The sequence below is a fragment of the Musca autumnalis genome, unplaced genomic scaffold, assembly GCF_047663935.1.
Source record: "Musca autumnalis isolate F117 unplaced genomic scaffold, ASM4766393v1 scaffold_3, whole genome shotgun sequence".
Taxonomy (NCBI): domain Eukaryota; kingdom Metazoa; phylum Arthropoda; class Insecta; order Diptera; family Muscidae; genus Musca; species Musca autumnalis.
Genome location: NW_027411866.1, coordinates 149,143,795 through 149,160,439, shown reverse-complemented (window position 1 = coordinate 149,160,439; position 16,645 = coordinate 149,143,795). Strand labels below are relative to the sequence as shown.

At 31.7% G+C, this 16,645-nt stretch overlaps 1 protein-coding gene across 1 annotated transcript in view; it reads right to left on the bottom strand.

Moving 5' to 3' along the window:
- Window positions 1-16,645, bottom strand: part of Scgdelta (sarcoglycan delta) — a 145,369-nt gene that overhangs the window by 76,460 nt on the left and 52,264 nt on the right. The window contains exon 2 of the mRNA XM_073975621.1: window positions 1,200-1,468. Coding sequence (XP_073831722.1) covers window positions 1,200-1,468 — 269 coding nt within the window. The remainder of the gene's footprint in view (window positions 1-1,199; window positions 1,469-16,645) is intronic.

Genomic DNA, 16,645 nt, shown 5'->3' with positions numbered 1-16,645 from the left:
CAAATATTTGCAAATCTTTTGATGACTGCACTTTTAAAATAAGGAATTTTGTATGAAATTCATACAAATTTAGCTGTGCATTTGTATGGGACTAAATCAAAATATGGACCTTTCTTGAGAAATGTTTGCAAGGAGGAGTTCTTCCCCGGAGACACTATAAAACCATATTATAGCTAAATATGTTATTAAATATGGGATAACTAGTAAAAATTCTACGAATCGGGGGTACCATAAAAGGGGCTATATCGAAACATAAATCCGTATTGAAAATGTTTTGTAAGAAGATTTTATACGCAGTGAGAACACGGAATGTAAAATTACAGCCAAGTTGGTTTAAAAATGTGGTCGTGATATTCAAAATACCTTAAATTAGGAGGTACGGTTACATGGGGGATATATCAAAACGTGCACCTATTTCCATAATTTGTGGTGGAAATATTTTGTGACCACTAGGAACCCTAAGTACCAAATAACAGCTAATTTGCTACGAAACTGAGGCTTAAATCCTCAAAATACCGAAAATTGGAAGGTACCGTTATATGGGGGCTATACCAAAACACTAGCCGATATTGTTCATATTTGGCCCATTATTACTCGCAGGTACAAGCTGAGTTTGTGCAAAATTTCAGTGACGTATCTCAATTCGTTTGCAAGTTATTAATTTCGCGCCGCTAGATCAGTGCTTTCGACCACCGTGCAGCGGCCCGAAAAACGTATGACCCCAATGTTGGGTCTAAATCCATTTATTTTTAGAGTTTTGGTAGGTTTTTCGTAAAATTGTGCATCGTATAATTTCTTCCAAACGTACAGCAAGTCCCAAGAATGTCTATATCTGACAACACCTTCGGGTATCACCCTTATAAAATTTAAACACTTTCATCTTGTAGTTCCTTGCATTTTTACTAACCATTGTAGGGGACCGCACGCTTGACTCTACCAATTGAAACTATTTTACTTATAAAAATTTATTGAAAAATACATTGATCTTTGAAATGATTAATGAGAAATTGCCAATTTAAAAACAAATTATATATCTGGGTTACTACACTCTTCATCATATCGATGCCATTGAATGAAATGAAAAGTAATAAAGCAAGGCAACAGAACAATTAAAGTCATATACTACATACATATGTATAAACTACAACAATACAAATTAAAAATTATTTTCGAAAATAACACAGAAATGTGGAACTTACCGATTACTTGCAAGCGTTATTGTCTGAGGCGCTAGTATTGACGAAGAGGAATTGTAATTATGGCTGTGCGGTTGCTGCATACCCAGTGCACCACTCATAGTCGTCGTATCTTGGTGGATGGTCTTGTTGACGTCATTTGTTTCTACTGCTGCTGTTGTATCGGCTGAGGAGGGTGATGTTGAAGATGATGATGACGATGACTGCGATGATAATGAATTGACATTGGTCGATATTAAAATTCCACCATTCAACAAAGCAGGGGGAGAAGACTGAAAGCAAAAAAGATAAAATAAATTTAAAAAAATATTTTGAGACGATGAAAGAATGAGGAGACATCTTTGCGAAATACAATTTACACATGCTTATGTAAATGAGCCAAAATGAAAGAAATTTCCTCTCAGAATGTACATAAATTCTTAAACCAATTAAAAATACTGGATGGTGTCCAACAATTATTACGCGACTCTTGGACATGGACACTCAGAAAAATGTCAGTGTGTAGTAAAAGTGTACAAACAAAGAAAAGCATTCCCACAGAAATGTTGAATTTTCATTTAATTGACACATCTTCGAAGAGTCGAACTGACAACTGATTGGCAATGTATGTACGAGTTTGTCTGTTCGGTGATATATCCATTCGTCTACTAGTCTCATCCACCACCTTGACCAGCCAGCCGACTGACCACCAACATCTACAAGATGTTGTGTTATGTTTACAAACAGAAACCCCATTCGATTACTTGATGTGGTAGCTGCAACCACATCAGGTCCCATTAACAGAGGTTAAGAAAATATAAACATTCTTCCGGATATGAACCAAACAACCATCCATCGCCACTGAACACCGGCACTCTGTGCTTGTGTGGCACTACACTTTCTCTCCCTGTTGATGTATGGACGCAGCGGCACTATATAAACAAACAAATCATTAAAAGCCCATAAATTGATGCCTGCAATTTAAGAAAATGAAAAATTACGTTTATTTTTCGTTTGCATTTTCACGAACGTCCATCTGTCGATTTTTTTTTTTTTGAGAATGGTGAATGCGTGATTTAAGTGTTTTTTGATTGACTTTTACATATTACCGTAAGAATATTTTTTTTGTTTTGCAGTATGCTAGGAATTATTGATTACTGGAGGAGATGTTTCAATGGAATGGGTTTAATTAATTCACGTGATGTTTTTAAAAGAAAGCTTTTAAAACATAGCAAGTTGTAAAGTGCAGAACACATTTCGGAAGAGCTATCGGAACCATAATTTTCCTAGGGACTTTTAAAGAGATGACATTGGATATTTTAGAATAAGTTCAGGTGGCCTATTAGGAGGCTATCACAATTGTGGGTATCGCATTGATATCTTCTTGTTCAACGTTGAGCAGTCTATATTTCGATCTGCTCCATTTGCAAAATCACATGAACCACAGATCAACTTCGGGGAGAAACAGTAATAAAAGAGATAAATTAAAACCTGTAGTGTGAACAGAGATATACCCTCAGCCCATGTGGATTGAAACTTTCATCTACGGACAGATCGAATATGTGTATGGTATTTTCAGAATTTTTGTGGTGCTTTTGGACATTTTAACTTGCCGACAAAAATGTGGATTAGGATTAAAGTTCAAAAGTGTTGCGGAGGAGGTACTTGAAAGAATGGACTGACATAGTCTATTATGGAATTGGATCTTATTTTGGGAGGCATATCTTTTCGACAGATATCGCGCCCACTAGTCATTTCAGTGGGTCGTCGTATAACTTTTGGACCTTTATGCCAGGAAGCAGGAAGACTTGTCCACGGAACACATAATATCGCTATAAGCAGGACCACTTGTCCACGGAACACATAATATCGCTATAAGCAGGACCACAAGGAACAGCATCGGTATATATTTCCAAAGGATTGTCGCACAGACCCTAAACTGCACTTAGACACAAATGTTGAACTTTTGTGGGGGAGTTACCCTAAGGAGAGGACCGATATGGTCGATTTAAGAAGTTAAACTAAATTTTAACAAAATATAAGGAGATCCAAAGTTTGGACCAAATTTCTTGCCCCGTGCATACAATTTTGTGACATTTTTTAAATATTGGGGGAAGTACCGGAAATTGTGGATCGGAATTGTCCATCTTCGTACGTTTGGACAAAATATGACGAATGTCAAATTTTGGAACTAATCGGTTGATCAGTTCGAGAGTTATCGTGCTCTCCAGCCATTACCTATGGTGTCATAGGGGTTTTTTACGCCTTTTGGGCTTTTTCTCAAAAATTATGGACTTGCCCCTGAAAAAACGTTTACCGTCGAAATGAAGGCATCGAATGCAAGATGCATCAACAAACATCAAAGTGATTAGAGAGCAGGTCATAAAGTGAACTTTTCCGATAATTTGTGTAAGAGGTATCCAAAGGAGTGGACCGATTGAGTCCATATTGGGACCTGATTTAAGTCTGGTACAATGCGCAAAGTATGGACTAAATCGGTTACTACCTTCAAGAGTTATCGTACACACAAATTTTCCAAACATTTTCGATATGTTGTATGGCAGGTAGCCACACATATTCGAACCTGGTGGATATAAATGGATGTGTAAAGTATGGAGCAAATCGGTCTCTCCCTTCAAGAGTTATCGTGCGAACAATTTTTCCGAACATTTCTGAACGTCTGGGGGGAGCTACCTGTGGGAGTGGACAGATATGGGTTATCTTTGAACTTACATTAATTTTGGTCCGAGAGCAGGTACGAAACTGTACTTTTTCGAAATTTTGTGTGGGAGGTACCCAAGGGAGTGGACCAATTAAGTCCATATTGGAACCTTATCTAAGTCTGTTAGAAATTCCACGATGTGCAAATCGGTTACTGCCTTCAAGAGCTATCGTGCGCACAAATTTTCCGAATATTTTGTGGGGGAGGTACCGGAATGAGTGGACCGATATAACCCATCTTTGAACTTAAACTAAGTTTGAACAAACAATTACGAAAACCATATTTTGGACCGAATTGGTTGGTCCGTTTGAGAGTTATCGTGCGCTCCAGCCAGACGGACGGACATGTCTAAATCAACTCGAAGTTGTCTGAAACGGATTTCGTCCAAACATAGTTGGAGTCTAAATCCAATATTTCGATGAGTTACATCTTGCCCATATAAAAGTGTATATATATACCCTCGTTAGCATAAATGCTGAGGGTATAAAAATCGAGATGTACAGGAATCAAAACGAAGTTCGATAATTTTACCAAAGAGTGGACCATCAAGAGGGTGGCATTGGTACATAACCATTAGGGTGGGCCGATTTGACCACCTTATTGGGTTATTCGGGTTTCTGATTCCTGGGATTGTACTGAGCAAAAAAGTCCACTAGACCACTAGAGTGTAAAAATCAAGCCAATGCGCCGGTTACAGCTTGGTGCTGCTGCGAAGAGTGTTTTATGAATCCACGAGCGTAACATTCTCCCCTCCTTTCCCTTCTGGAGGGGGTATACGGTAAGAATTGTTTTATGCTGTTAATACAAAATGATATGAACAAAGGTCCCAATTATCTTATGATGCTTATGCTTGGGGAAACAAAACAATCTCCAAAACAACATAAAATCCAACCAATTTAGCGGATTAAAACAAATCAACATTTTTGTCTGAAAATTGGTAAAATGTTTAATATAGATCTTATAGCGTTCTTCCTGGAAGCCACGTACCGCCAACGTAAGACAATTTTGGAAGAAGATTTCTTCATCTTGCCACTGATGCCAATTATGTTAATGTACGTGGTCAGATAACAGAGTTATACGCTAATATATCCATAGAAACCCTATTCTAGGGCAGTTTTAGTTAGCGGCCCACCATTTATAGTCTGGCCCTAGATGGCAGCTGATTTTAATACTGAATAATCTTAAACCCATGAACTACTTTGGAAAATTATTCCTGAGGTGGGCACTGGTGGGCATCATGACTAAAACCCTAGGTGAAATTAAAGTATATGAACGAATTGGCATTACAAAATACATTAAGAAAATAGGCAGCTAACTAGAATTGCACAACACGCTAAAACACTATTTTTAACGAAAATTAAACTAATAGCCTTCAAAATCCACTATAATATTTTGCTATACGTATTAGTTTCACGATATTTTTAATATATTTACTTGCACTTAAAATATAGGTTGTACTCAGAACAAAAAATATTAGTCAAATATTCCGACTTGTGAAGCTATTCTTAAGAAGATCGCGTTCGAATGAAACAAAAATTAATATATTTTTGAAAGGTGTCATAGCTGTCTGAGTTGCCAGATGTTGTTCCAAAATTTTGGCATTATTTTTTTTCTTTTTGGCCAATGGGTTGATCCACTGTGTGTTGGATCGAAAATCTCAATGGTTTGGATGTAATATGCCAAAATATCAAAAAAAAAAAAAAAAAAAAAAAAAAACGTGGATAAAAACAACTTCGAAATCGGAATGCTCGATTTTCACCGTAGAAATATGGTCTAGCGGACTTTATGCTCAGTGCAATTCCTGGAATCAGAAACGCAAAGGGCCCAATAAGCCTCCACGATCATCTACCTCTTCTGGAAGGTCTGCAGGGTGATCAGCGTCACTATCTTCATGTCGGAGGTAACTCCGTCGCCCTTTGCTAAAGTGCGGGTGGAAGGCTTCTTCTTCGATCGTTTTGCAGTGTTCTCTTCTTCGGAAGATCTAATCTTCTTTTCCGCTTCCTTAGGAGCATTCTGCTGTATATACCCTACACGAATATGTGGGGAGGGTATTTAAAGTTGGTTTTGGTCAAAAAAATTGTCACGCATCGAAATAATGGTCGCAGACCTTTTCTTATATACATACATATATACCAAAATGAAGGTCTCGACGTACAAATACTTCAGATATAGACAATGACGCTCAGATATCCCCATTTCTAATTTGTGGAGTTTTATTTCCTGCGGATATCTGTGTGGCATTGATGGTAAAATATCAGAATTATTATAAAATTCAACAAGCTATCCCAATTTTAATATTTTGAAGTATTTTTTTGTAATGACAAATACCTCTGCTTCTCTTCTTTTTCTCTTCAGCAAAGCTTTCAATCAGTACCAAGCCCTAAGGTATTTGATATAAACGCTATCTAACAAATGTTTAGCACAAAAAAGCTTATGAACAGGAGTAGTGGTATAGGGTATCACATAGGCGCTCATATCCCGACTATAGCCTTTGCTCTCTTGTTTTCATTTAGGCACTCCTGGACCCTGTTGAACACCTGTCGTTTGCCGCTGACAACTGCTTCTTTTTCATTCCATCTTGTGGACATTCTCTTTAGTGGATATTTCTGCAACGGTTTAAATACGTTTTTGCTGTCAGATTCGGAGTCCGTCTCGAATGGTTGGGTCCAGATTAAAGTCTCCCTAAGCTTCCCTTTCTCCTTTTTATACCTTCCGCCATAGTAAGGAGAATAAATTAACTTGGTGTTTTTATTTGTAAGGAATTAAAATAATATTCTGGAACAGGGTACAATCCTGAGCCGATCTATACTTTTCCTCCGTCTGTTGTAAACACTCTAACATCCACAAAAATGAAAACAGGACGCTGAAATTTCGACAAAATGTGTCTTTTGTGTGTAGGCAGGTCAAGTTCGATGATGGGTTACATCGGACCACATTTTGGTATAGCCCCCATATAACGGTACAACCCGATTTCAGGGATTTTGACGTTTTTAGTCACATTTTCAGAACAAATTAGGGTTCCTAGTGAACAAGAAACTTATATTTCAAAAAATTATGGACACTGGTTCATGTTGTGGTATAGCCCCAACATCAATTTTCGATATTTTGAGTATTTTAGCTAATGTTTTTAACTATCTGTACTTTGACATTTGAGGTTCCCAGTGGTCACGAAACTTCACCACCAGAAATCGTCAACATAGGTCCATGATTAACCCCCTTATAACGGTACCTCCCGATTTTCGGTATTTTGAGGATTTTAGGTGTAATTTGTCAATAAAGGTCACAGTGGTCACGAAAATTTTCCATCAAAAATCGTCAATATAGGTCCATTTCCTTCCGATTTTCGGTGTTTCACAAAACTTTCTCACTAAAAATGTTCAATATAGTTCAACTTTTGGGCATAGGCCCCATCTAAATGTGCCTCCCGATTTCCGGCATTTTGAGAATTTTAACTGTAATAATTTACCGATCATGCTTTAATTTGACATTGGTCACAATACTTTTTCACCAAATGTTGTCAATATACAGTGTCGTCCAAAACTAAAGCACCCCCTCAGTACATTTTTTTAAAATGATAATTTTGTTAAGAAAACATAGTTATAAATTTATTTTTCTTTTCAGTATTTAATAAACCAAAGTTAAAATTCAAAAAACATTTTAGGTCGGAATTTGAAGTAAAAAAATATTGAAATCAATATTTCGTTGCGTATCCTCTATTCTGGATGACACAAGCACATCTTTTAGGCATGGAGGATATTAAATTATTAATTATTGCAGGCGATATTGCTTCCCAGGCTACTTTTGCGGCTTCAAATAAATTTTATTTGGTTTTGCAATTTCTTCGGTTGATTTTTGAGTTAACGATCTCCCACAAGTCCCAATCGGGAGCTAAGATGAGGGTATTGGGCACACCAATGGATAACTTCTGCCGAAATGTTTTGGAATCATGATTTGGTTCGTTATCTTCCTGGAAGGTCCATCTAAGTGACATCTCTTCTTCGACATAAGGCAACATCGCGCCTTTTAATACGTTACGATACTTGAAACGATCTTTAATTCCATTAATTTTATGAATTGGTCAAATCCTCCCTTGTCCCGCATGGGATGTTGTGGAACAATGTTCGGTCCAATCCCTTGGTCAGAGAAAAATCCCAGACCATTATGTTCCGCCTCGATGTTTTACAGTGTCTTTGCAATATTTAGAATTTAACCGTTGCCCATTTGGTCCACGCATTATGCCATCTGAATCCTTTAAAATAAAATTAGAGTAATCAGAAAACATCAGAGTCCTCCATTTTTGGTCACTCTCTAGTTCAGATGTGTCTTGGCGAATTCCAGTCTGGCTCCTTCATTTGTTGTCGATATGAAAGGTTTTTTTTTGCTATGAACAATACCGGCTAATGTTTTGGTATAGCCCCCTTATAACGGTATCTTCCGGTCTTCGGTATTTTGGGTATTTAAGCAACATTTTCCTACTAAATCAGCTGTAATATGGTACTTAGGGCTCCCAGTGGTTGCAAAACATTTCCACCAAATGTTTTGGTCCTGGGACCAAGTTTTGGGTATAGCCCCCATATAACGGTACCTCCCGATTTTCAGTATTTTGAGGATTTAAGCTAAATTTTTCGAAAATCGATTATTTTGCCTGCAATAATGATTAATTTAGTATCCTCAATTTCTAAAAGATGTGCTTGTGTCATCCACAATAGAGGATACCTAACGAAATATTGATTTCAATACTTTTGTTGTACTTAAAATTAGGGGGTGCTTTAGTTTTGCCCGCTTATCTTTGCGACTTAAAATGTTTTTTTGATTTTTAACTTTTGTTTATTAAATTCTGAATTGCTTATTTTTGTGTGTTTCCAATAAAAAAATATAAATACATAAAAATAAAAATTAAATTTATAGCGTTGCTTCCTTAAAAAAATTTTACTGTATTTTGGTCGGCACTGTATGTCATTGTTTGGGATTTGGCATTTGAAGTTCCCTGCAGCCACAAAATTTTCCACCAAAAATTGTCAACATACACTTTGATAAAGCCCCATAGAAAGGTACCACCTGATAATTTAGAAATTAGGGTTATCCGTGGTCGAAAAATGTTTGCACCTAAAATTGTACACAGGAAAGAAAATTAATTGTTTTGTTTTAGTTAAGAATATTTATGTTTGATGATATAAAAAGTTCGGCACAGAGAAACTTAACGATTTTTTACATGTACAGGCTTATTATAATTTATTTATGTGAATTTCTACACACTTTCTAGCAGTTAAAATTTTCTAATTGACCCTTGCATTAAACATTTATTTGGCTGTATTCAATTAAAACATATCCTACTCTTTTTAATCCTGTTAAAAGAATAGTAAATTTTATAAAACCGAAATAGTTTTTCTTGTCTGACTCGCAAATAACATCTGCTAAAAACACTACATATCTATGTTTTTGTTTTTTTTGTTAAAGTTCACATACAATCTGATGTATCACAGATGTATGTGTCACTTTTGCGAAGGGATACATTTGTATTTGTTTGTTCTCCTCGGGCTGACACTTCTGATTATTTGTTCACACTCAATTATAAAAATAATTATTTCGACAATCCACTATGTTTTTGTGTGCGGCATTTGCCGCATATTTCCATATACGACAGTGTGTTTGTTTGGACTGTTAGTGATTTTTTTTAAAAAATATAAATATACCAACATATTCATTTTAATGGCAAACAACAACAAAAAATACATACATATATAATATTTTTGTCGTATATGGAAGTTAAACTTAACCGTTGTATGAACAGGCAAACACAGACAGATGCACTGGGCATCATGTTCAATTGCCAGACACTCCGCTCCATGTGGCGGCGAGTCATTCACAGACAGTTGGACAACACAAACCCAATGATCCATGGACAAGAGCCAAATATACATTTGCGGTACAAACAAAAATGATAGCCAAAAAAAAAAAAAAAAAAAAACAGAAATCACAACAAATTTTTTGGGGTCGTAAGTAAATCTCCCTCTGCTTGTATATTTTGTTTGTTATTATTTTTTATTTTGTCTATGATTTTTTTGTGGTGTTTTGTTGGTCGTGTAGATTTATTTTTGGATCATCGAATTTTCATTTTGTTTTAATTCTCAAGGTAAGGACTTTTGTGTTCAAGCCGAACGCCGTATAAACTTATAGAACTTAATGACGTCGTAGGCGCTACAGATTTATTGTGTATGTTGTTGTTGCTGTTGTGGAAATTCATTTCATTTAGAATTTTACAATTTATGACAGAGTCAAGTTTTATTATGACCATCAACAGATGTTCGTTTTTCAACAACATTGACCGCCATAGGCTACATTTATTATTTTTTTCCATTTTATTTGTTCATATTAGAAATTTATGATTATTAGAGACGGTGGTAATATATTTTAGTTAGACATATTTATGAATATATTTACTCAGGGTTATATTACTCAGAGTGTATATTTTTTGCCAGTGATATATAATTTTGACTCTTTGCTGTAAAGCATCAACAATCGTGTTTTTTTTTAAAGAATATTTTTGCAAGATTTTTCATACAAATAATCGTGGATTTTTAAATAAGATTTCATACAAATAATCGTGGATTTTTAAATAAGATTTCTTACAAATAATCGTGGATTTTTATATAAGACTTCATACAAATAATCGTAGATTTTTAAATAAGATTTTTAAGAACTATTTCTTCAAGAGATTTCATACAAATAATCGTGGATTTTTAAATAATATTTCTGCAAAAGCTTTCATACAAATAATCGTGGATTTTTAAATAAGATTTTTAAGAACTATTTCTTCAAGAGATTTCATACAAATAATCGTGGATGGATTGGGTGCCACCGTGGTGCAATGGTATGTACGCCCGCCTTGCACGCAGAAGGTCGGGGGTTCGATTCCCCGGCCAGGCAACATCAAACATTTTTCAACGGTGGCAAAATACCCCTCAGTAATGTTGGCGACATTTTCTGAGTATTTCAGCCTTGAAAAACTTCTCCACAAGTGGTGTCTTAAGACACGCCGTTCGGACTCGGCGATAAACAGTAGGTCCCATATCATTGAGCTAAATATGAATCGGGGTGCACTCATTGATATGAGAGAAGTCTCCCTTGTCCCGTATGGGATGTTGTGGAAAAATGTTTTTTTTTTTAATCGTGGATTTTTAAATAAGATTTTTAAGAACTATTTCTTCAAGAGATTTCATACAAATAATCGTGGATTTTTAAATAATATTTCTGCAAAAGCTTTCACACAAATAATCGTGGATTTTTAAATAATATTTCTGCAAAAGCTTTCATACAAATAATCGTGGATTTTTAAATAATATATCTGCAAGAGCTTTCATACAAATAATCGTGGATTTTTAAATAAGATTTTTAAGAACTATTTCTTCAAGAGATTTCATACAAATAATCGTGGATTTTTATATAAGATTTCATACAAATAATCGTAGATTTTTAAATAAGATTTTTAAGAACTATTTCTTCAAGAGATTTCATACAAATAATCGTGGATTTTTAAATAATATTTCTGCAAAAGCTTTCATACAAATAATCGTGGATTTTTAAATAATATTTCTGCAAAAGCTTTCTTACAAATAATCGTGGATTTTTAAATAATATATCTGCAAGAGCTTTCATACACATAAACGTGGATTTTTAAATAATATGTATTTCTGCAAAAGCTTTCAAACAAATAATAGTGGATTTTTAAAAAATATATATTTCTGCAAAAGCTTTCATACAAATAATCGTGGATTTTTAAATAATAGCTATTTCTGCAAAAGCTTTCATACAAATAATCGTGGATTTTTAAATAATAGATATTTCTGCAAAAGCTTTCATACAAATAATCGTGGATTTTTAAATAATATTTCTGCAAAAGCTTTCATACAAATAAATAATCGTGGATTTTTAAATAATATTTCTGCAAAAGCTTTCATACAAATAATCGTGGATTTTTAAATAATATTTCTGCAAAAGCTTTCATACAAATAATCGTGGATTTTTAATTCATATTTCTGCAAAAGCTTTCATACAAATAATTGTGGATTTTTAAATAATATTTCTGCAAGGGCTTTCATAAGTATAATCGTGGATTTTTAATAATATTTCTGCAAAAGCCTTCATACAAATAATCGTGGATTTTGAATAATATTTCTGCACAAGCTTTCATACAAATAATCGTGGATTTTTTAATCATATTTCTGCAAAAGCTTTCATACAAACAATCGTGGATTTTTTAAAGAAGTTTCTTCAAGAGATTTTATACAAATAATCGTAAATTTTTTCTGCAAAAGCTTTCATACAAACAATCGTGGATTTTTTAAAGAAGTTTCTTCAAGAGATTTCTTCAAGAGATTTCATACAAATAATCGTGGATTTTTATAAAAGATTTCATGCAAATAATCGTAGATTTTTAAATAAGATTTTTTAAGAACTATTTCTTCAAGAGCTTTCACACAAATAATCGTGGATTTTTAAATAATATTTCTGCAAAAGCTTTCATGCAAATAATCGTGGATTTTTAAATAATATCTCTGCAAAAGCTTTCATACAAATAATCGTGGATTTTTAAATAATATTTCTACGAAAGCTTTTATACAAATAATCGTGGATTTTTAAATAATATTTCAGCGAAAGCTTTTATACAAATAATCGTGGATTTTTAAAGAATATTTATGCAAGAGCTTTCATACAAATAATCGTGGATTTTTAAAGAATATTTATGCAAGAGCTTTCATACAAATAATCGTGGATTTTTAAAGAATATTTATGCAAGAGCTTTCATACAAATAATCGAGGATTCTCAAGTAATATTTCTGTAAAGGCTTTTATACAAATAATCGTGGATTTTTAAATAATGTTTCTGCAAAATCTTTCATACAAGTAATTGTTGATTTTTAAATAATATTTTTGTAAATGCTTTCATACAATCCCGGATTTTTAAATAATATCATAGTGGATAGTGGATTTTTAAATAATATTTCTGCAAAAGCCTTCATACAAATAATAGTGGATTTTTAAATAATATTTCTGCAAGAGCTTTCATACAAATAATAGTGGATTTTTAAATTATATTTCTGCAAAAGCGTTCTACAAATAATAGTGGATTTTTAAATTATATTTCTGCAAAAGCTTCATACAAATAATATTGGATTTATAAATTATATTTCTGCAAAAGCTTCATACAAATAGCCGTTGATTTTTAAATAGTATTTCTGCAAAAGCTTTCTACAAATAATAGTGGATTTTTAAATAATATTTCCGCAAAAGTTTTCATACAGCTTTCATTAAAATAGTCTTTGATTTTTTAGATAATATTTCTGCAAAGGCTTTCATGCAAATAAACGTGAAATTTTAAATAATATTTCTGCAAGAGCTTTCATACAAATAATAGTGGATTTTTATATTGTATTCTGGAAGTGCTTGCATACAAATAATTGCGGATTTTTAAATAATATTTCTGCAAGAGCTTTCATAAAAATAGTAGTAGATTTTTAAATAATATTTCTGCAAGAGTTTTCATACAAATAATCGTGGATTTTTAAATAATATTTCTGCAAAAGCCTTCTGCAAGAGCTTTCATACAAATAATTGTGGATTTTTAAATTATATTTCTGCAAAAGCTTTCATACAAGTAGTCGTTGATTTTTAAATAATATTTCTGCAAAAGCGTTCTACAAATAATAGTGGATTTTTAAATTATATTTCTGCAAAATCTTTATACAAATAGTCGTGGATTTTGAAATAATATTTCTGGATTTTTAAATAATATTTATGCAAGAGCTTTCATACAAATCGTGGATTTTTATATAATATTTCTGCAAGAGCTTTCATACAAATCGTGGATTTTTAAATAATATTTATGCAAGAGCTTTCATATAAATCGTGGATTTTTAAATAATATTTAGGCAAGAGCTTTCATACAAGTCGTGGATTTTTAAATAATATTTATGCAAGAGCTTTCATACAAATCGCGGATTTTTAAATAATATTTATGCAAGAGCTTTCATACAAATCGTGGATTTTTAAATAATATTTATGCAAGAGCTTTCATACAAATCGTGGATTTTTAAATAATATTTATGCAAGAGCTTTCATACAAATCGTGGATTTTTAAATAATATTTATGCAAGAGCTTTCATACAAATCGTGGATTTTTAAATAATATTTATGCAAGAGCTTTCATACAAATCGTGGATTTTTAAATAATATTTATGCAAGAGCTTTCATACAAATCGTGGATTTTTAAATAATATTTATGCAAGAGCTTTCGTGGATTTTTAAATAATAATCGTGGATTTTTAAATAATATTTCTGCAAGAGCTTTCGTACAAATCGTGGATTTTTAAATAATATTTATGCAAGAGCTTTAATACAAATAGTGGTGGGTTTTTAAAAAATATTTCTGTAAGAGCTTTCGTGGATTTTTAAATAATGTTTCTGCAAGGGCTTTCATATAAATAATCGTGGATTTTTAAATAATATTTCTGCAAGAGCTTTCATACAAATAATCGTGGATTTTTAAATAACATTTCTGCAAAAGTTTTTTACAAATAATCGTGGATTTTTAAATAACATTTCTGCAAAAGTTTTTTACAAATAATCGTGGATTTTTAAATAACATTTCTGCAAAAGTTTTTTACAAATAATCGTGGATTTTTAAATAATATTTCTGCCAATGCTTTCATATAAATAAACGTGGCTATTTAAATAATATTTCTGCCAAAGCTTTCATACAAATAATCGTGGATTTTTAAATAATATTTCTGCAAAAGCTTTCATACAAATAATCGTGGATTTTTAAATAATATTTTTGAAAAAGTCTTCATACAAATAATTTTGAATTTTAAATGATATTTCTACTAAAGCTTTCATACAAATAATAGTGGATTTTTAAATAATATTTCTGCAAAAGCTTTCATACAAATAATCGTGGATTTTTAAATAATATTTTTGAAAAAGTCTTCATACAAATAATTTTAAATTTTAAATGATATTTCTACTAAAGCTTTCATACAAATAATAGTGGATTTTTAAATAATATTTCTGCAAAAGCTTTCATACAAATAATCGTGGATTTTTAAATAATATTTCTGCAAAAGCTTTCATACAAATAATATTGGATTTTTAAATAATATTTCTGCAAAAGCTTTCATACAAATAATAGTGGATTTTTAAATAATATTTCTGTAAGAGCTTTCGTGGATTTTTAAATAATGTTTCTGCAAGGGCTTTCATATAAATAATCGTGGATTTTTAAATAATATTTCTGCAAGAGCTTTCATATAAATAAACGTGGCTATTTAAATAATATTTCTGCCAAAGCTTTCATACAAATAATCGTGGATTTTTAAATAATATTTCTGCAAAAGCTTTCATACAAATAATCGTGGATTTTTAAATAATATTTTTGAAAAAGTCTTCATACAAATAATTTTGAATTTTAAATGATATTTCTACTAAAGCTTTCATACAAATAATAGTGGATTTTTAAATAATATTTCTGCAAAAGCTTTCATACAAATAATCGTGGATTTTTAAATAATATTTTTGAAAAAGTCTTCATACAAATAATTTTAAATTTTAAATGATATTTCTACTAAAGCTTTCATACAAATAATAGTGGATTTTTAAATAATATTTCTGCAAAAGCTTTCATACAAATAATCGTGGATTTTTAAATAATATTTCTGCAAAAGCTTTCATACAAATAATATTGGATTTTTAAATAATATTTCTGCAAAAGCTTTCATACAAATAATAGTGGATTTTTAAATAATATTTCTGCAAAAGCTTTCATACAAATAATCGTGGATTTTTAAATAATATTTCTGCAAAAGCTTTCATACAAATAATAGTGGATTTTTAAATAATATTTCTGCAAAAGCTTTCATACAAATAATCATGCATTTTTAAATAATATTTCTGCAAAAGCTTTCAAAGAAATAATCGTAGATTTTTAAATAATATTTCTGCAAGGAATTTCATACAAATAACAGTGGATTTTAAATAATATTTCTGCAAATGCTTTCATACAAATAACCGTGGATTTTAAATAATATTTCTGCAAAAGCTTTCATACAAATAATAGTGGATTTTTAAATAATATTTCTGTAAGAGCTTTCGTGGATTTTTAAATAATGTTTCTGCAAGGGCTTTCATATAAATAATCGTGGATTTTTAAATAATTTTTCTGCAAGAGCTTTCATATAAATAAACGTGGCTATTTAAATAATATTTCTGCCAAAGCTTTCATACAAATAATCGTGGATTTTTAAATAATATTTCTGCAAAAGCTTTCATACAAATAATCGTGGATTTTTAAATAATATTTTTGAAAAAGTCTTCATACAAATAATTTTGAATTTTAAATGATATTTCTACTAAAGCTTTCATACAAATAATAGTGGATTTTTAAATAATATTTCTGCAAAAGCTTTCATACAAATAATCGTGGATTTTTAAATAATATTTTTGAAAAAGTCTTCATACAAATAATTTTAAATTTTAAATGATATTTCTACTAAAGCTTTCATACAAATAATAGTGGATTTTTAAATAATATTTCTGCAAAAGCTTTCATACTAATAATCGTGGATTTTTAAATAATATTTCTGCAAAAGCTTTCATACAAATAATATTGGATTTTTAAATAATATTTCTGCAAAAGCTTTCATACAAATAATAGTGGATTTTTAAATAATATTTCTGCAAAAGCTTTCATACA